This window comes from Cydia fagiglandana, chromosome 25, assembly GCF_963556715.1.
Source record: "Cydia fagiglandana chromosome 25, ilCydFagi1.1, whole genome shotgun sequence".
Lineage (NCBI taxonomy): Eukaryota > Metazoa > Arthropoda > Insecta > Lepidoptera > Tortricidae > Cydia > Cydia fagiglandana.
Window position 1 is genome coordinate 10,521,294 of NC_085956.1, and position 21,091 is coordinate 10,542,384.

General features: G+C 37.8%; 2 protein-coding genes across 3 annotated transcripts in view; both read right to left on the reverse strand.

The window, feature by feature from the left end:
* The window catches only part of LOC134677102 (protein quiver), a 43,490-nt gene extending 41,128 nt beyond the window's left edge, over positions 1-2,362 (reverse strand). For both annotated transcript variants that reach the window (XM_063535558.1, XM_063535557.1), the window contains exon 1: positions 2,144-2,362. The gene's annotated coding sequence lies outside the window, so the exon portion shown is untranslated. The remainder of the gene's footprint in view (positions 1-2,143) is intronic.
* A 2,779-nt stretch (positions 2,363-5,141) lies between these two features.
* LOC134677037 (F-box/LRR-repeat protein 17-like) lies at positions 5,142-20,218 on the reverse strand. Its single transcript, XM_063535460.1, has 9 exons — positions 20,092-20,218; positions 19,395-19,570; positions 18,676-18,896; positions 17,289-17,405; positions 14,324-14,623; positions 12,513-12,663; positions 10,902-11,032; positions 6,765-6,905; positions 5,142-5,450 (listed from the first exon to the last, which is right to left on the reverse strand). Exons 1-9 carry the CDS (start codon positions 20,133-20,135, stop codon positions 5,373-5,375), a joined length of 1,359 nt encoding a protein of 452 aa, XP_063391530.1. The 5' UTR covers positions 20,136-20,218; the 3' UTR covers positions 5,142-5,372.
* Positions 20,219-21,091: the final 873 nt, after the last annotated feature.

The window sequence follows — 21,091 nt, forward strand, 5'->3', positions numbered from 1 at the left end:
TTTGTTTGTTACTATAGGCATAAGGATGCCTTGCGATACATTTGATCACTGGCTGCGCCTATTTATTTGATGCTGATAGTACCAGCATAATAAGCGCTGGTGGCCTAGCGGTAAGAGCGTGCGACTTTCAATCCGGAGGTCGCGGGTTCAAACCCCGGTTCGTACCAATGAGTTTTTCGGAACTTATGTACGAAATATCATTTGATATTTGCCAGTCGCTTTTTGGTGAAGGAAAACATCGAGAGGAAACCGGACTAATCCCAATAAGGCCCAGTTTCCCCTCTGGGTTGGAAGGTCAAATGGCAGTCGCTTTCGTAAAAACTAGTGCCTACGTCAAATGATGGGATTAGTTGTCAAGCGGACCCCAGGCTCCCATGAGCCGTGGCAAAATGCCGGGATAACGCGAGGAAGAAAAGAAAGAGTACCAGCATAATACTGCAAATCGAGCACGAAATCACACAAAAATCTAGATTTTAGATTCCAACACTATTACTCATATTTCATAGAGATTCCCGAAGTTACAAGTGATTGATTTATGATCAATGGTTCAAATGGATAAAGCAGTGATATATGATGATGATCTTTCGTTATTAATCATTATATTAATGTTGCTCTTTAATTATAGACTAAATGCTTATTGAGATACTCTTAGGTACATACCTATTAATGTGTTCATTTATGAAATTGAAAACACATCATGACATGTATAAAAACTAAAACTGAACACATTAATAGGTACATACCTATTAATGTGTTCATTTATGAAATTGAAAACACATCATGACATGTATAAAAACTAAAACTGAACACATTAATAGGTACATACCTATTAATGTGTTCATTTATGAAATTGAAAACACATCATGACATGTATAAAAACTAAAACTGAACACATTAATAGGTACATACCTATTAATGTGTTCATTTATGAAATTGAAAACACATCATGACATGTATAAAAACTAAAACTGAACACATTAATAGGTACATACCTATTAATGTGTTCATTTATGAAATTGAAAACACATCATGACATGTATAAAAACTATATATCCTCTAGCCACCCAGAGACCTATAAAAAGGTCTCCTGTTCCATTCTAATTTGAACCTTATTTTTGACATATTAAAATTGCATTTTTCTCGGCAAATTTTGACGTCTGGCTGGCTATAGGATATTTATATTTGTTTTTTAACTATCGGTGCTTATGACTTTTATAAATTGCAGTATATGTAGTTGTTAAGTGTGTATTTTTACCATGTAGTCCATGTAATACAAAATTGAATAGATTGACAGATAAAACGGCCTACATTACATAACTAATATAAATTTAAAATTATAATGGTACTCATTACGACTCATTGTACCTATCTATTGTAAAACTTTAAAAACGCCCAAAAAATTTGCTACATAAATGATTAAAAACTTAAAAAAAATACAAACATCGATATTGCTGATATTGGTCACATCACTTTTTTTGATAATAATAAAACCGAGAGAATCTTAGTCTAGACGCGCTAACGGCGCGAAACGACATAATTTTATCTTCTTAAATAAAACAATAATGTCCATAAATTATATTACAATGACAGAATATTTTACGAAAACTAATTTTCTTTAAAGATTACACCCGATTTAAGTACCTAGTTGTTTTTTTTTCAGATACATAAATTAAAATACGTTCTTGTTTTTTTTTGTGATTGTTACCTAATAGTGTTTAATATGAACAAAGAAGGTTATGCCATGTATTCATAAACAAAAACATACATACAAATTATAAAACATGAGGTTTTATAATAATTAAATAAAGAAGTAGATGGAAACAAAGTGGTATACGCTACCGAGCAACATTAGCGTAGTGCCGCGATTCAATGCGCGCACATTATTGATTTTAAGTCGAAAGCACTGCTAATATGTCGTCCTTGCAACAAAAACGGGTATGGGACCAATATCCTTCACAAGAAACATTATTCAATGAACACTTTGTGTCTACCGATCGATATCTTACGCCACTGCAGTAATAAACTATTTAAAAAAAATCAGATGTAGAGCACAAGTACTGCACTATTTTGGCGGGTTGAGGAACGTTCTTTTTTAAATTGTTTTTTTTTTATTTATTTTTTTATAAAAATTGGAGATTCTTACCGGCCAGTAACATCTTAAAGTCCGAAAAACATCGGCGAACATAAAAAAACACTAGCTATGTTAATATTCAATGAAACGAACGTTATAAACGTGCTTCGTACATAATTTTGCTATAAATAATTTGTTTTATACATTCTATAACATGTTTTCTGGGTTTAAATGCGATTTCGAGCCCATTTTTAAGGGATTGCGGATAATATTCGTGAGTTCACGCCGCGCTCAATTTATCAGACTGGCGAGGTTGCCAGCAAACATAACCCAGGAAATGTATTTTTTTATTAATAAATCAATTAATTATTTTCATAAATTCTCTTTTGAACAACAGTCAAAACTATAAATAAGCATATATTTACAGACTTGATCTTTATATAGTGCAGATATCATACAAAAGATATTTTACTGCAAAAATATTTTTTTAGTCTGGCAACTCGTGAAGACCTGTCATTGGCTGGCGGATTGCCGCTATGCGGATAAAAAGTACCTCATTTTGGATGTAAACAAAATTGTTTTGAATTCTTCTTGTGAATTATCTATGAGTTGGCTACAAAGATGAGCTTGCTGGGTTTTTATATTCACAAGATAGTTGACTCAGGGAGTTTATAATAGGCTTTGACACTACCTTTTAGGGTACTTTTAACCGACTTAAAAAAAGAAGGTTGTCAATTCGTCGGGATCTTTGTTTATTCTTTTTTCATTTGTAAGAGTTTATAGTTTACCAGATAATTAGCGCAGGGCTATAACCGCGAAAATCGACGTTCGCAAATTTCGGGGATTTTTCTCTGTCACTCTAATTACGCCTTCGTTGGAGTAAAAGAGAAAGATCCCCGCAATTTGCGCAAAAATATGTGAAACGCTCTTATGGCTCTACGAATAAGATCGTGTCAGATATTTTTTGCGGCCTTCGTTGTGTAACATATTATTGCAGGTGACTGTACTTACCCACAACCCGAAGTTAACGGAGTTTAAAAAAAACACACTCAAAAAACTCAAAATCTAAAGGGTCTTCGCTTAAAACTAAGCAGGGGATATAACCACAAGGTTTACTTTAAATTATTTATTGTGTTAATTCTACATTAAATAAAAATAAATTAATTCTTACATAACCTAAAATATTTAAGCTATAACTGACAACTATTTTAAGAATATATTACAATTTAGTTTTTATCCTCAGGATATACAGGGTGATTATGTAAAGACTAACCACACTTTGAACCATTCCAAGTAATTCCAACTAGGTAATAATTGCAAAAAAAATTTACTGTTTTGATATGAAAAAAACCGGTCAAGTGCGAGTCTGACTCGCGTACCAAGGGTTCCGGACATTACTCAATTTTTAACAACAAATGTTTTTTTAATCTATGTAGGTATATCAAATGAAAGAGGTCATTTTGAGAATCTCAAAGATATTTTTTTCGTAATTTTATAATAAGTAGTTTAGAAGTAATTTACGAAAATAGCCAAAAAATGACCATTCCCCCCCCCCCTCCTTCATCTTCGAAACTACTAGGTCTAAAATTTTGAAAAAACAAAAACAAAATATGTAGTTCTTTACCTATAGATGACAGGAAAATCTATTAGAAATATGCAGTCAAGTGTGGGTCTACTACTTACTTAATTTTTGATCCGGCCCCTGCGGGCTTTATGCAATTCACTCGCGTTTCACATATAAAAAAAAACATTGTTAAAAATTGGGTAATGTACGGAACCCTTGAAACGCGAGTCCGACTCGCACTTGGCCGGTTTCTTTTTCCTTTTGAGGTACGGAACCCTAAAAATTACGATTTTATTATTACATTTTATTGCCAGCCTGCAAATTATTGTTATTTGCAATGTTTTAACTAAAAGGTACCACATTGTCGGTTGTAGATAAGTGATTTGATTTTGAAGCTTTAAGGAAATAGCGTTTTATTGACAACCGACAATAAGTACCCTTTTGATTGAAAACGCCACATATTTCCTATACAGTGTGTTTCCTGTAACAAGAGCAATAAATTAAACTGTACGCTGTACTCCTCAAACTGACCAACATTTGTTCAGCAACTTTTGAAAATAACTCATGTTTTGATTTTTATTACACTTTAAAGTTTATTCTAAGACGCAATGTATTGCAAATTTTGTTATGTTAAAAGCGTGACAAGTAACGTCAAACATACTGATGTCAGCGTACATTGAAGGCAATATTTATTTTGTATGAAAAAGAGGAAGTCTAGAGGATTCATAATTTTTTAAAGTTGCTGAACAAATGTTGGTCAGTTTGAGGAGTACAGCCTTTAGTTTAATTTATTGCTCCTGTTACAGGAAGCACCCTGTATAACGTTATTATGCTCCTGTGATGACATCTAAAAATAGTCAGTAAATATTTAAATCTACAAAATATGCAGTAACTTACAAGTAATTATAACTCCGTAATATATTTTACGTCTATATTTTGCTAGGTAGACTAAATAAGTAAATAATTAATCTGTACAGTAAAAATATATGGGCTCAGCCCAATATTGCGAAAACAAAACTATCGGCGCGATTCGGAAAGTGAATTAGAGATTAACTAGATACGATATAGTAAAGATATGTGACGTCCCACTAATAAAGGTACCATATAGCGGTTGGCGCTTACGATTATTAACGTCGCTCCATTATTATTGCGGCGCTATGCGACGTAAGCGCCAGCCGCCATAAGGTACCTTTTGTCGTCGAACGTCACATAACTTTACTATTTCATATCTAGTGAATCTCTAATTAATTTCCCGAATCGTGGCGTATATACTATTTACATTTCGGCTATCGATATTTGTACACATCTATGGGACAGCCAAATGTTTTCCTTAGCCCCCCCCCCCATTTCTGGCGTCTTTCGAGCGTCGGCGTCTACAATTCTATGGCCGACGTCGACGCAACGTCGACGCAGCGTCGACGCAACTGCGCAGCGACGTCATTTTCCATAGCGCTGGACCGACGCCGACAGACGCCGACGCTCGAAAGACGCCAGATGTGGGGGGGGGCCGGTTTAGAATGATACAGTCAACTGTAAAAATATGGGTGCACAAATCATCTCTAAAATATGTCCCATAGCTCTTATGTCTGCGAATTAAGAACTATGGGACATATTTTTGAATAAGTTGGCTGCACCCATATTTATACAGTTGACTGTACCATAGTGAGTTTTGCACATTATCCCATGACAGAGTGGTCGTTGGAAATTCACCCTGTATATTTGAACTAGTAGAGTGAATCAAAAACCTAAGTAAGGGCTAGGTTTTGGGTCGAGCTGCGTGCCCTTTGCGAAGTCCAGAATAAACGAATATACCATCTGAAACAAGATATTTTATTTTTTATTTTAGAAAAAATATATAATGTCAGTCAACAGAGGGCGTACCGCGAACACCGATGTTCTACATGGTGTGTCTGACCATGGGGCTTTAAATCCAGGGCTTGATTTTACTCGCTAAACTGAGCTACTTTTACTATGGGACCGACACTAAAATCGGGGAATTTTTTTTGGCTTTTCCATAGAAAACGTCGACATCTGATCAGCCAAAATGTATGAAAAAGTAAAAAAAAAATCGGGATTTCGGGGTTGGTGCCATAATAAAAGTAGCTCAGTTTAGCGAGTAGAATCGAGCCCTGGATTTAAAGCCCGATGGTCAGTAACACCCTGTATAATAGTAGATTGTGTCACAAGGGAGCAAAATTACATATTTACGGCGAGCGCGTATATTGAATTATAAACGAAGCGAAGGATTCTATAATAGAATCCCGAGAGTAGAGAGGGGTTCTTAGAATCCTGAGCGTAGTGAGGGATTCAAGTGTATTACGCCCAAGATGAAAATAATTTTGCTACCATGTGACACATACTGCTTTTCACATCACCTATGGGATAATTATGATGTTCAAAATAATGTGCAAAACATGTTAAAATAGTGTCCTAGAACAGAAAAGTATTACTTTGATCCCTCTTAGCAGGGACGAAAAACCCCTTTTTCGAAATGGTGATTTGAAAAAATGTCTTACTGGTTTCAGGGACATAAAATGTGACGTCCCACGGTAAAGGTACGTTATGGCGGTTGGCGCTTACGCTATTATTAACGCCGCTGCAATATTATTGCGGTGCCATGGGACGTACGTGCCAGCCGCCATAAGGTACCTTTTTCCTTGGAACGTCGCAAATAATTTTTGAAGTGAAACTTTCTTTAGCGGCGCTGTGCACTTTTTGTGATGGGGACATAATAAACTCGCGACAGGTCACGTGACCAACAGATTCGACAGATTGAAAATTCGTAAGACGGACACGTGACCTGATCGAAAAACTGTTACAATTTTTTTTTGGGACATCTTACACAGATCTACCTAGCCCCAAACTAGTTAAGCAAAGCTTGTACTATGGGTGCTAGGCGACGATATACATACTTATATAGATAAATACATACTTATATATACATAGAAAACACCCATGACTCAGCAACAAATATTAGTGTTCATCACACAAATAAATGCCCTTACCGGGATTCGAACCCAGGACCATCGGCTTAGCAGGCAGGGTCACTACCCACTAGGCCAGACCGGTCGTCGAGTTTTCACTTCTGCCGGCACTCCCGAAGTGCAACCCTTTTTTTTAACACAGTACCGGCATGGCGTCGGGCACGACGGTGCCGTAGAGGCGCAGGCGCAGGGCGGGCAGCCGCCAGCGGTTGCGCCGGCGCATGATGCGCGCCAGGTACACCACCAGGTCCGCCGTCACGCCGCGGCACTTCTGGATGTTCAGGATCTGCGAGGATAACAAGCTATTTTATATACAGTATGTAACTGACCGAAAAGAAATTACACAAACCCGTTAATACATCACCCGTCATACAATTGGGTAGGTAAAGTTTTTTGAAGATAGGCAAATTATATTTTTTTCCGATAGTATTCATTACAGCAATCACGGAAATGCAGCTCTTTTATTTTTATTTCATTTTATTGATTAAATATAATTTTTTAAATGATCGATATGACGTTTGTGAGGTGGAATGGCAGATCCCAATAATTCCTTTGCGCGTCGTAAATGGTACGAGATAGAAAAAAAAACGATGTCAACTGTCAGTGTCACTTAGCTCTCATTCCCGAAAAATAACGGACAAGCCTCATGTTACCTTGCGAATTGCTATTAATGTTATCATTGAGATTTTCGACGACCTCAGCACGACCCACGGACTTCTGATTCCCCACGACATCTGCGCGTATTTGGACAAAGATTGAATTTACTTTCGATAACTTGGCACTGCATAATTATTGGACAACGTTTTCTTCCCCACCCCTACACGACGGCCCCTGCGCTGACCCTTGGACAGAGTTTTGCAAGAAAAATAAGCGAGTTCATACGAGATTGCGAGCAGATTCTACAAATTTGAAATTATTATCATAACAGTGATAAGCACAATGCCGTTGAATTAGAGGAGCAATGGCCGTACAGGAGTACGTATCCGTGAAATACATAGGTACATAAAACTATCTTCACTTGTGTTTTGATTTTTATTATTAAATTGCCATGAGCTGTTAAGTTCGTAAACAAGAAATCGGTCTAATTTTTTCTAACAATTTCAACCATCTGTTAGTTTTGTGTGGTTATCCTCATTTTATGAATGTTGTTCTTATTTTCAGGTGGATGTAAACATTCATTGGCGGTATTATACTGATGGCTAATTAGAACCATTGAGCCATGACATACTTCCTTGCAGTGTTATTCGGCTGAGCCTCGAGCATCCTGTGAATCTGAAGGATATAATTATTTCCATAAAAAAGAGCAATCGAATTAGGACCAAGATATCCCGAGAATCTAAAGACATTTTATAAAAAATGCAATAAAATGAAAATGGGAGACTCTCTTATTTTAACAATGTTACAAGATCATGACAATGTTATGGTCTATACTTATTAAAATTTTAAAACCAACATGTCTTTATCTTTGACTTGAAAATGTACAAATGATTTGGGTTAAGTTTTATGAAATGCAACTTATGCTAAAAATCTATTATTATTATATGTCAAATTATCGTGAACTCGATGTTGCTTAAGGCGTATCCAGATTAGTCAATTTTTCGCCAATCTGATTAAATTGCCCGATCGAATCGGGACGTGCGGACGCAAACGCCAATTTGGCTCGCCGAATTCAACCGCCGATAATGACCGATAAAATGAGGTGCGGACACAAGAACACCAATTTGTGAGCCTAGTATTTTCGTTATGGGGCATTTTTTCAATTTAAATGTCTCTAATATCACCATAAATCTAAAATTGGAGATTGACGCCAATTTCATTTCTGATCAAATCGACCGATTTTATCAGTCCCGTCTGGATACCGCTTTAGCACCGCGAAAGGGCGCTGCGCGGTGCGCCCGGATTGACGCATGCGCGTACCGTATGCTTAGTATCTATGGTAATATAATTTTAAAAAATATGCAAATAAAAGGCGGCAAAGTTTATTCGTTGTGCAATACTCAATAAGTTACCGCTTGTTATTTTAATACTCGTAATAAACAAAATGAGTTCAAGTGACGAAAACGACCTGGAATAGACGGCACACCGCCTCATTTGAAAGCAGAAACAAACTTAATAATGAATAACTAGCTTCCTGCTAAGTCCAGGGACAAATACAACAGGACTTACGACATGCTCATGCTGTGGAAGGACACAAGAAGGACAGCCAAAACGCAAGAAACACCTATTCTGAAAATGGTTTTTAGCGTATTTCTGTAACCAAGTGAAAACTAAAAAGCCATCTACATTTAATATAAACTAAGAATATGCGTTGTTTTTTTAATTGTATTCGCGTCACTTTACCCCTATTAAATACGCTTTACTAAATTGAATTTGTTTTATTTCCTCACATAATTTGAGAATAGTGCTTACTATGTATACCTCAATGGAAGCAAAAATGTAGTATTTTTGCGAGTTGATACACTTGCTACTTGTGTATAGTGGCAAATGTATTAAACCCGCAATCAACACTAATCAATATGTAAACAGGCCCCAACGTGAAGCACATTTACCCTACAGACATACTTATCCATATTGACCATATTTGAACCTTTCAACTCTCTTCAAGGGCACGCCACACAGCGTGATCCTATATACTGTTGTAATGTTAATGCTTAAGGATAATAATTTGTGGATTTATAAAATAAAACGAAACGGAATTTACTGGATTTATATTATATTATTTTGGATTTATATTATAAGTTTTCTAAAGTACAGTCGCCATCAGATATATTGGTGCAGCTAGGGTGCTCATAAATATCTGAACACGCCTCTATTATCAGGGCGTGCGTGTTCAGATATTGTGAACACCTTGCCGAGCCCATATATAATAGCCAATAACGACCTAGTTATAAGACTATTACAATCTTAATCATCATGTATGTATAATACAACAATCACGTTTATATAGTCCTCACAAACGTATAAGTTACCATTTTGGCCAATATATCTTCAAAGTTTGGCACCGAATCGCTGTTAAAGACTTTGGTGTGCTCAAATACGCTGAATTTGGAAAGTAACGTCTGTACTTCCTACAAGACGGTACGACGCACTTTTGAGTTCATCTCTGTAATATTCTATTTCCATTCGAACGTTTCCGGGATCGTCTCCATCTATTGTGTTGATACTGAGATCCAAAATGACTCGTGTAGCAGTCCAAGAGTCGTGGTGAAGGCGTTAATGAAAATGTTCTCCAAGAAGCAGTGCCAAGTAGTCGAAAGCAATCGTTATCATTATCAAAATATCCGTGTTGAGCGTGCTAGGGACGTTAAAAATACTTATTCTAGAAATCACACCGACATCCAATTACAAGAAAACACAAATGTTTCGTCCGACCATTATTTTCAAATAATTTGCAAGTTATTTTCCAAGAATGACACTGACAGTTGACATCGATTTTTTTTCTATCTCGTCCCATTTACTACGGCAAAGGAATTAATTACTCGAATCTGCCATTTCACTTCACAAACGTCATATCGATCATTTAAAAAATTATATTTAATCAATAAAATAATATAAAAATAAAAGAGCTGCATTTCCGTGATCGCTATAATGAATACTATCGGGAAAAAATATAATTTGCCTATCTTCAAAAAACTTTACCTACCCAATTGAATTGAAAAATATGGACGCTCCCATAGCACCGAATAAATAATAGTACTAGGTACAGAACACTCACTCTCTAACAAAACGCGTCTGTTACGATCAGCACAGATATGGTCGCTGGATGGCGACAGCGCCACGCGCGGCTTATGGCAAACCCCAAAATTGAGGCCGAACGGATGTACTTTTAGCTACCTGTAGCACAGCGACGAAACCGCGGAAATGAACTTATTTTTTGGCCAACCTGTAATGTTCTGCATCTGCAAAACCTCCCTGGCAACGGCCAGGGAGGTTTTGGGATTATCCTGAGCAACTTTTACTATAGGACCAACCCCGAAATCGCGAAAAAAAATGGCTGTTTAATACATTTTGGTAAATTTTTTACGGGAGGGCTTTTTTTTCGCGATTTCGGAGTTAGTCCCATAGTTTAATCCCAAAGCCTGGCAACGGCAATACCCTTAATTTTTGGCCAACCTGTATAGTCCTGTAAGGGTTAAGCTAGATCTAGGTGGGGCGAAAAAAAAAGAAAAATTTAGCCCCGGTAAAAATCTGCAAAAAAAGTTAAATTTGTACGGAACCCTCGGTGGTCGAGTCCGACTCGCACTTGTCCGGTTTTTTCTTTACAAAACAGTAGGTATCTCACCGTAAGGAAGGGAAGGAGCCGTATGATGGTCTCGACGTCCTCGTCTGACACGTCGTCGTTGTCGGCTATCGCGAGCTCGCTCATCGATTTCGACGACTCACACACTTCTGTCAAGCCCGTCATAGTCACACCTAGAATTAAAGACATTTCGTAAGTCATTTTAATTTTAACCCCTTAATTTTAACGCCATATATGGCGGACATGACATTCAACTTTATTGACAGCATTAATTAAAACCAAAATATTACTTTGCTAATCCGCGTAAAAGATAACGTGCTAGTCAATCAGTGCTAACCCGCACACGTGTCGAGTATTGTTCTTTTGGTGGTGGTTTATGATATTTATTTGCGTATTTATTTTTGCGGTGGGAGGGTGGGAACATTAATTGCATGTAAAAAATACGCAAGTACCTATCTAAGTATAACGGGTTAGCACTGATTGACTAGCACGTTATCTTTTACGCGGATTAGCAAAGTAATATTTTGGTTTCAATTTATATGGATTTCCGCAAAGTAACGCCTGTATCTATTCACTATTTATTGACAGCTATTAAAGTTCAAACTTAAACAAATTTTTATTACATGCAGTAAGGGGTTAAAACAAGCGACCCGCCCCGACTTTGCACGGGTTAACAAATTACACACCTAAACCTTCCTCAAGAATCACTCTATTGATAGGTGAAAACCGCATTAAAACCCGTTCAGTAGTTTTTGAATTTATCGTGAACAAACATACAAAGGTGGCGATAATATTACAAGTGTTCTTGTACGATCAGCCGCAAAAGTGACACGGTGCCATGTCGCCATGAATTCATACATAATTTGTCCATGCAATTTCGCAGTTCACTGTACCATAACTGATTTAAACACAAAAAACAATAATTAGTCCCAAAATGGACGACCTACATTTATTAATTTACGAGTGTTTACTAAGCCCCTGATGTTCTTAATTTACGCTTGTATTTTTCCCGTTTGTGTAGGTCTATACAATTCTTGAATCAATTTGTATACCTACTCGGTGACTAAAAAATAACTGCATTCCCCTTAACAGGGAGGTTTTAGGATTATACTGAACAACTTTTACTGTGGGACCAACCCCAAAATCGCGAAAAAAAATTTACCCTCCCATAGAATATGGAGCAGCCAAAATGTATGAAACAGCCAAATTTTTTTTCGCGATTTCGGGGTCGGTCCCATAGTAAAAGTTGCTCAGTATAATCCCAAAACCTCCCTGGCAACGAAAATGCAGTTATTTTTTAGCCACCTTGTATATGTAATAAGACTAATAAGGTCCAAGAGGAAGAGGAGGAGGGGGAGGAGGAGGAGGAGGAGGAGGAGGAGGACGATTGAGATCGGTCGATTATAACTATTATAAGGCCTAAGAAAGGAATATTGTAGCTAACAAGGAATTTATCCTTATTTTTTTGTTAATAATACCTACAATTAAGTACGTAATTCAATACAATCTGAAGTACCAAACCAAGATTTTTTTTTTCAAGTTATAAGCACCGAAAAATCGAGTGATCAAGTTTCAGACCTTAAAAATGTTAAGTTTTGTGAATTTTAATGCCTTGAACAACGAAGTTATAAGTTATAAAATATACAAACTTACCTTTACAATACGACACATCAAACGTAATCAGTTTATGCCCCCTCGCTATAGTTTCCAACCAATCGTCGTTCACATTTCTGTTCCTCCTCAAATTCAGATGCTTCAAGTGCTCCAACCGTACATGCGATTTCAACTGCCCGTCCAACTCCACCTTAAGAGATAGATAGTTTTATTATTCAAGTAAAAATGTAGTGCATACTGCTTAATTGTTTTCCATCGTATTTTCACGGAAACGTACCCCCTCAATTGGAGGAGGGTATCCCAATATGGGACCGGCAACAAACTCGGCGGGACACATCTTATAATTAACATGCATTAAGAGTAAATAAGAAAAAAAATACAATTTAAAATACTGGGTTTTTAATAAATGCTGATACATTTATTATTTTTATGTGGGCCAGTTTTTATTAGATAATTTTTTATATAATTTTTAGATATATTATTGTATTTGTATTAATTTTGGCTAACAGCATAATAGCTATAGGTAAGTATGTGATTTTTTTAAAGCAACGACAAGTTTATTTAAAGTGATTTAAACTGAAAACAAGGAAATAAAAATACATATACAGGGTGATTTTTGGGTCGTGATCCAGAACCACTTTTTCTGACTGATGACTGATGGTAGTATTTGATTAAAAGATAATTACTTTAATTATTCTTATTTTTCAAGTAAAATTAATGTTATACTAAGTAATTATGGTCACCCTATGACTTTTGACATACGCTGTATGGAAAGCGACAAGACGTCACATTGAGTAGGGTGACCAGATTGTATGCAAAAATGTTTTTTCCTACTTGTCATCTGGAAAATAATCATCATTATTGGTGATAAACAATAATTAACAACATCATTAGGCTCATCTTTGGATTCTGTATGATGTCTGGCTCTCTTGCTCCACGACCCCGAAATCACCCTGTATGAAGAGAGTTCGTTGGTAGTGGTGGGCTAGGGCTGCAGTAGGGCTGCCCCGTCGTCAAAGCCTAGGATTATTTTAGTGGATTTAAATCTGTGCGTTTTTTAGGGTTCCGTACCCAAAGGGTAAAACGGGACCCTATTACTAAGACTTCGCTGTCCGTCCGTCCGTCCGTCCGTCTGTCTGTCACCAGGCTGTATCTCACGAACCGTGATAGCTAGACAGTTGAAATTTTCACAGATGATGTATTTCTGTTGCCGCTATAACAACAAAAACTAAAAACAGAATAAAATCAAGATTTAAGTGGGGCTCCCATACAACAAACGTGATTTTTGACCAAAGTTAAGCAACGTCGGGCGGGGTCAGTACTTGGATAGGTGACCGTTTTTTTTTGCATTTTTTTTTTGCATTATGGTACGGAACCCTTCGTGCGCGAGTCCGACTCGCACTTGCCCGGTTTTTAATTATTGTATTTATAATGTTCTAATTTTTGACATGTCTAATTGAATGAATAAACTAGAGATGCACCGGATATTCGGTTACTATCCGGTATCCGGCCTATCTGGCCATGATTTTAATATCCGGCCGGATACCGGATAGTAACCTACTATCCGGCTGGATACCGGATAGTAACTTACTATCCGGCCGGATACCGGATAGTAATAGTGCTTGATTTCGGAGTAAACTAATTTGGATTTAAGAAACAATCATGGTCATAATCGTACTTGTTTATTATTTTAAAACAATTGAAACATTCCACTAGCTTGCACGCGCACTCATTTCGAACCTAGAAATGAGCCGCTAAGGCCGATGGTCAGGCCGAATATCCGGTATCCGGCCAAACAACTATCCGTTGCATCTCTAGAATAAACATAAGAAAATTTAAATTACTATTACCTTCTCATAACCGCACAACTCCAAATGTTCCAATTTTGGCATCCCATCTAATAGTAGGTGGACATTCTTTAAAATATCTGCGGAATTTCTTGATAAATCTAATACAGTTACATCTTTTAAACTATCTAATACCGAAAGGAGATGTTTATAGTCTAAATTTGGACAGTTTCTGAGTCGCAGTGATGTTAGATTAGTTTTTAGGTGTTTTAGGAAACTGCCCGTAATTTGGTCGTTTCCTATTATGGTCAGTTCGTCGATTTTATTGCTTTCGAGGAGTATAGTGACGTCTTCATCGGTGACCTGAAATAAAAATCATAATTATTGATTTTTTTTTAATTAGCCTATTAGTGTGTCCCACTGCTGGGCAAAGGCCTCCCCTCTTTCCCGGAGATGGCGGGACAACCTAGATACATTCTGTGTGGAGTGGCGGGAGTGTGCATTAGACAGAGACAAGTGGCGGGAAATTATTGATAAATAAATAAATATTAGGGGACATCTTATACAGATCAAATTGTACTATGGGTGCTAGGTGACGATATTCATACTAATATACAGGGTGTTTGGTACATCGTTTGCCAAATTAAAACGGCAGATAGGTTGAGTTTGCTATCTACTCATGCCTAGAAAAACAAAATTGGCCATGTTTATTTTTACTACTATGCAAGCAAAAATTTGAAATTTACGTAAATCTGGCATATACAGTACCGGTCAAAAGTTTAAGTTCACTCTGTAAATTCGGTTAAATGAAGCTATAACACAATGTACTAATAAAAGTATTTAATAATCTTTTGTTACATAATAAATTAAAGGTAATTCTCTAATTTAAAACCACAATTAAATAAAAAAGATCAGTTTTTGCCAACTTTAGACTCTTCAAAATATCCGCCTTTTGCTTTCAATGCTGCCATACACACTTTCGGCATTCGCGTAATTAGTTTTTGCAGTGTTGATGTCGAAATTTTATTCCAACAAATGTATAGGTATTCCCAAAGCTGTTCTTTATTAGTTGGCCGCATTTTTCTCACACTCCTGTCCAATTCATCCCATAACAACTCAATCGGATTGAGGTCGGGCGATTGAGGAGGCCAATCCATATATTTTAATTCTTTTTGGTTCTCTTTGGATGAAATGTAGTTTTTGCACAACTTCGACGTATGCTTGGGATCGTTGTCTTGTTGGAAAACAAAACCTCTGCCTACAATCCGTTTTCCAGATGGAAAAGCGTGACGTTGCAAAATGTTATGATACATTTTCTTATCCATTATGCCATTGACTCTCACGAGATCACCAACTTTATCACCCGCAAAGCATCCCCAGACCATAACTGATCCTCCACCGTGCTTCACTGTTGGCATCACGCATTGCTTTATCATTCGTTCGCCTACTTGTCGTCGAACATATTGACGACGTCTCCCTCCAAAAATTTCAAACTTCGATTCGTCAGAAAATAAAACTTTAGACCACTGTTCAGACGTCCAGTTTTTGTGTTTCTGGGCCCATTTCAACCTCTTAACTTTATTCTGACTACGTAACAAGGGTTTTTTGGCAGCAATACGACCTTTTAGACCATAGTTTCGCAGACGCCGTTGCACTGTCGAAACCGATACTCGCTGTTCTCGGGTGGCGTTGAGTTCTTCGCAAATTTCTGGAGCAGTTAGAGTACGTTGGCGTTTGCTCTGCACGCAAATAAATTGGTCTTCGCTTTTAGACGTGATTTTTGGCCTACCTGATCGAGATCGACTGCAATTAAGACCGGTTTTTCGTTTTCGTTTCAAAGTACTCACGACAGCGGTTTGAGAAACCTTCATTTTTTCAGCGATTTTCCGCGTCGTGTAGCCCTCATTTGACAGAGTTACAATAACAGCACGAGTTTCGACACTAAAATCGGCTTTGCGACCCATTTTAAATGATTTCTAACTTCACGAAATCTCATAGGAAATACGGAACAAAAATATTAAATGGATCAAATTTTCCGAATAACATAAAACGATTCCTCCAAGAGGTATTTTTATTGTTATTTGGTAGTCGTGGAAACAATTAAACGTTTGAAATTCAAAACATATTCTATATTTGAACATAATTAAATATGATAACCTTATTTCGCAGAGTGAACTTAAACTTTTGACCGGTACTGTAAGTGAAATTTTTTTTTACGCCAAATTAAAAATTTCCAGGCCTGAGAAGATAGCTAATGACTCAACCTATCTACCGTTTTAATTTGGCAAACGATGTACCAAACACCCTGTAGATAAATACATACATACTTATATACATAGAAACACCACCCATGACTCAGGAAAATATACACCCACACAAACACCCGTGACTCAGGAATAAATATCTGTGTTCATCACACAAATAAATGCCCTTACCGGGATTCGAACCCAGGGCCATCACAGGTAGGGTCACTACTCACTAGGCCAGACCGGTGATCAATAATAGCGCTGGTGGCCATTTATTGCAACACAAAAAGCATACTGGTTACATAATGTAAAAAGATTTAAAAAAAAATTGCGGCAAAAAGAACGGGCTCAGCATACGCCGCGTCAGTCATTTCATTAGAAATTGCCTGCGCAGCGCTGATTTTCAGTCCGTCCCCTTCACTGAACCACATTGACATTTATACGGGTTAATGGAAATTTGCTTGTATGTACATCCAAAGCATAAAACAAAAAAAGAACTACAAAGATAACATCTCTAGTTAAAGTAGGTAATAATAGTTCATAAGTCTTGTTATTTAAATATTTTTTTAACAGTTACAAAAAAAAATCAATACGAATAACATCTGGCATCGTATGTCAGGCTATGTGTTGGAAGTTTGAAGTTCAATCAAATACTTTTTAATCTTACTTTTAAAAGTTGCTGTCGACGTATAATTTCTTATAGGTGTTAACAGATTATTCCAACACTTTGTGGCGGCGTAATGTAAGGTGATTAAAGCTACAGGTTCGGGTTAAATAATCACCTGTTCCCTGTCCTCATCCTCCATGATGAGATTCCTGAATGCGACCCGTTTCAGGTTCCGTAGCCTTCCGATATCAACGCTGTCTTTCACTACTTCCCGGTCTGGAAATCCGTAAAACTGAAATAGAACGATCCATTTAAGTAGTTGTATTTAGTTTAAGAAGAAAAGGTTAGTCGAAGACACAGACAAAACATCCTCCAGACTGAGCATAGTCGCGCTACACCCTCTGCCATGCATACGGTAATTTTACTCCATGTTCGAGTCGAAAGTGTCTTTGTGTGACGTCCGTGTCTTTGAACGGACCAATCACGGCACGGGACTTCGCTCACCCCCGCATTTTTGGCATCATCGGTTGCATGAAATAATTGCTCTAAACTCGGTCTAGAGGATTCCTAGTCTACGGTAGAAGAATTAAAAAAATGATTCGGGTCGTGTACACACACACATACACACACACGTGTGTATAGCACAGGTTTTAAATATAAAGAAGAAGAAGACTTAGTATTAGAGCGCTGGTGGCCTAGCGGTAAGAGCGTGCGACTTTCAACCTGGAGGTCGCGGGTTCAAACTCAGGCTCGTACCAATGAGTTATTCTGAACTTATGTACGAAATAAATATCATTTGATATTTTCCAGTCGGGCTTCGGTGAAGGAAAACATCGTGAGGAATATCACATTCACGGCCCGTGCCCCCAGGCTAGACGGGCTTCCATGATGTCGGTCAGGGTTTCCTAGATGAGTCCTACACGCGTATTCGGGAAACGAGATAATCACAAGATCTAGAAACGATATAGAGATCAACTAGATTTACATTAGATATCGACTAGATGTGACTTGGATATCTAAGTCATAACTTGTCGAAATCGTTCAAGAGGGCCTCCAGAATCGCGGAAACGTCAAATTTGACATATCTATCTTACCAATATCTTTAAATTATCCATATCGTAACTTGTTGAGGTCTAGTAGAGATCGACAGAATCGAGCCGCTAGACCCCACTTAGGGTTGCCAGATGGCCGGGATTTGGCGGGATTCTCCCGATTTTTAGCACGTGTTCCCGATTCCCGACGAAGTGAAAATTGTCCCGAAAAACAGCTTCACGTTATAGAATAATAATTTCATGTTCCGAACTGTCGTCGAGCGAGCGAACGACCGGCGTCGAGCGCGTAGCTAACGTAGTGCCAATGATGTAAAATATTGTTGTTTTTAATAAAATTACTTTAATTTGAAAGTATTTTTTTCCCGACTCAAGTCCCAAAATCCCGAAAAATTGATATTTTTCCCGATAATAGCGCCTTTCGATCTGGCAACCCTAACCCCACTGCGGGAGAGCGCGGAAGATCCCATCCGGACCGACCGCCTTGAAGAGATGGAGGGATTTATAACTCACCGTAAGCTCCCGTATATTGGGGCAGTGTCCCACAACCTCCTCGAAGCTCGCGGCGGTGCAGGGCGCCGCCTCCACGGCCGCGCCCCACGTGTACAGCGAGGAGCAGTACCAGGAGTCGCGGCTCTCGTCGAGGGGGAGGAGGCGCTGGCAGCGGCACAGGCGGGGGGGCGGCGGGTGCCAGGGGGACGTGATGTGCAGCTTGGAGCGGATGCGGCGGGCGCCTGCATAATTAAAAAAAAACCGGTCAAGTGCGAGTCAGACTCGCGTTCCAAGGGTTCCCTACTTTAAGTCCAACTCACGCTTGACTGCACATTTCTAATAGATTCTCCTGACATCTATAGGTAAAGAACTATTTTGTGTATTTTTTTCACAATTTTTGATCCAAAAGTTTCGGAGTTACAATATTTCTTATAGAACGGACAGACAGACTCGAAACAATATAACAAATCCAATCGTGTTATTTGACTGGCCAAGTGCGAGTCCCAAGTGCGAGTCAGTCTCGCCCACCGAGAGTTCTGTATATTTTAGTACCTACTTGTTGTTATGCACAATGATTTGTGCACAACCCCTATTCATATAAGCCTAGCAACAAGCTCCTATAATTAATCTTAATTTAATTATCAGAGCAAATTATTCATGTTAATATTATTCCATAATAACATTGGATTATTATACAGATCCCACTTCAAATTGGCTACAAGTTTTACATCGCATATTACCTCTCAAATAATGCTGTACAGCGCTCCGCCACCGTTGGCAGACTAGCTCGGAGCGCAGCAGGTCCCCCAAAGGCACATAGTCAAATATGGCGCTCCGGACCAGGTCCACGTTCAGCAAGTCTAGAATAGTCACTCTGCGTACGCGACGGCGCTTTGGGGGAGGGCCGCAGGTACAACTGTAACAGTTTTATAGGCTTATTGCACAAGTTCTTGATAATATATCACATAAAATAAAACACTTTACAATCTTTCACATTTATTACACATAGTGAACTTGGAATTTCACATTTATTACACATAGTAAACTTACCTCACAGCAATGCACCTTAACACATTCACTGCCAAAAACCCGACTATTGTGTATTTTATGATTTCGTTCCCAGGCCGGACGAAATTGTTGTGGCCTGGCGACTTGTTTGGCTGGGTGGCAATGAATGTGTTAAATGCCTGATGCCTCATAATAAATTTGTGACGTTATTTTAAATATGTACTAGCAAAAGAAACAATAATACATATTAAAGTTAACCTAACTTTTATGTTATTGTTCGTATTGCTGGTATTTTATATTTCTTATTTGATTGCAATACCTTTTTACTCTCTATGATTACATTGATTACCACATGTCTTTGAATAAGATACTAGTTCCAATAGGTTATTCAAGGTATAATAAAAAAATACAAAGATCATAAAAACAAACCTGTGTTCGGTACAGTAGCCCTCCGGTTCGATGGCTACAGACATTTCTCACTATTGCACTATAAATCGTGTCTAATAATAAAACTAGAGAAGTATAAATTCAGTTTATTATTTACAATTAATTAGAATACGCAACATTTTTGGTCAATAAATTGAACGCGATATGTGACAGCTACAGTCTGTCACTTTGAAGTTAGCCTTTTTTTTTTATTAGGGAGGAGCATTGGGAATTTGGCCATCAGCTCAAACATAAAAGTGTCTGCTAAGTTCTTAGAGAATATTACCAACGGAGTGGTCATTAACAGGCGTGCCCCTCTGTCGAAAAAAGGCGGCCAATGGTCAACGACATGTCAAACACATGTATGGACTGACGTTTATCTGACATGGCTATGTTGACGTTACGTATACATTTGATGTGCCCCTCCCCCGCAAAAAACGGCAGACTATTTTGTACCGAAAATTATAGACATGGCGTCTCCATTGGTTATCCTCTAAGTTAGCAGCAAAGAATATAATACTCACTACTGGATAAAAGGGATAGTAATAAAACGAGATTTTCACAATTTCTTAAACATTTTATTTAAAGCATTTCTCTACTTACCCATACTACATACATTATTGTGCTCGTTTTCATTATTTCTTATTGTTTACATGTACAAAGTTCACTTCCAAAACATAAAATATGATAATGTTTATCACATGTTTATGAAGTGTACACATAATGCCGGCTACACACGTAACTATAAATCGTAGCGATTAAACTGTGCAGTCCGATTTGCGCAGTTTTATCTACCGTGTGTATGACAAATCGTTGTCGATTATCGTAATGATATGTCATACATACGGTAGATAAAACTGCGCAAATCGGACTGCACAGTTTAATCGCTGCGATTTATAGTATGGACAGAATGGAAATAATTCATATGAATGCACCTAAGTATACTTCGTCAAGCAAATCTTGTCAGTAGAAAAAGACGGCAAATTTTAAAAAAATAAGCGCG

What these genes read in the sequence shown, in the direction of transcription:
- LOC134677037 (XM_063535460.1), bottom strand. Translation starts at nt 20,135, where the DNA reads ATGTCTGTAGCCATCGAACCGGAGGGCTACTGTACCGAACACAG. An exon ending in AGTTGTGCGGTTATGAGAAG is followed by an intron (nt 12,664 to 14,323) that starts GTAATAGTAATT and finishes CTATCTCTTAAG; the next exon opens with GTGGAGTTGGACGGGCAGTT. An exon ending in TGATGTGTCGTATTGTAAAG is followed by an intron (nt 11,033 to 12,512) that starts GTAAGTTTGTAT and finishes CTTTAATTCTAG; the next exon opens with GTGTGACTATGACGGGCTTG.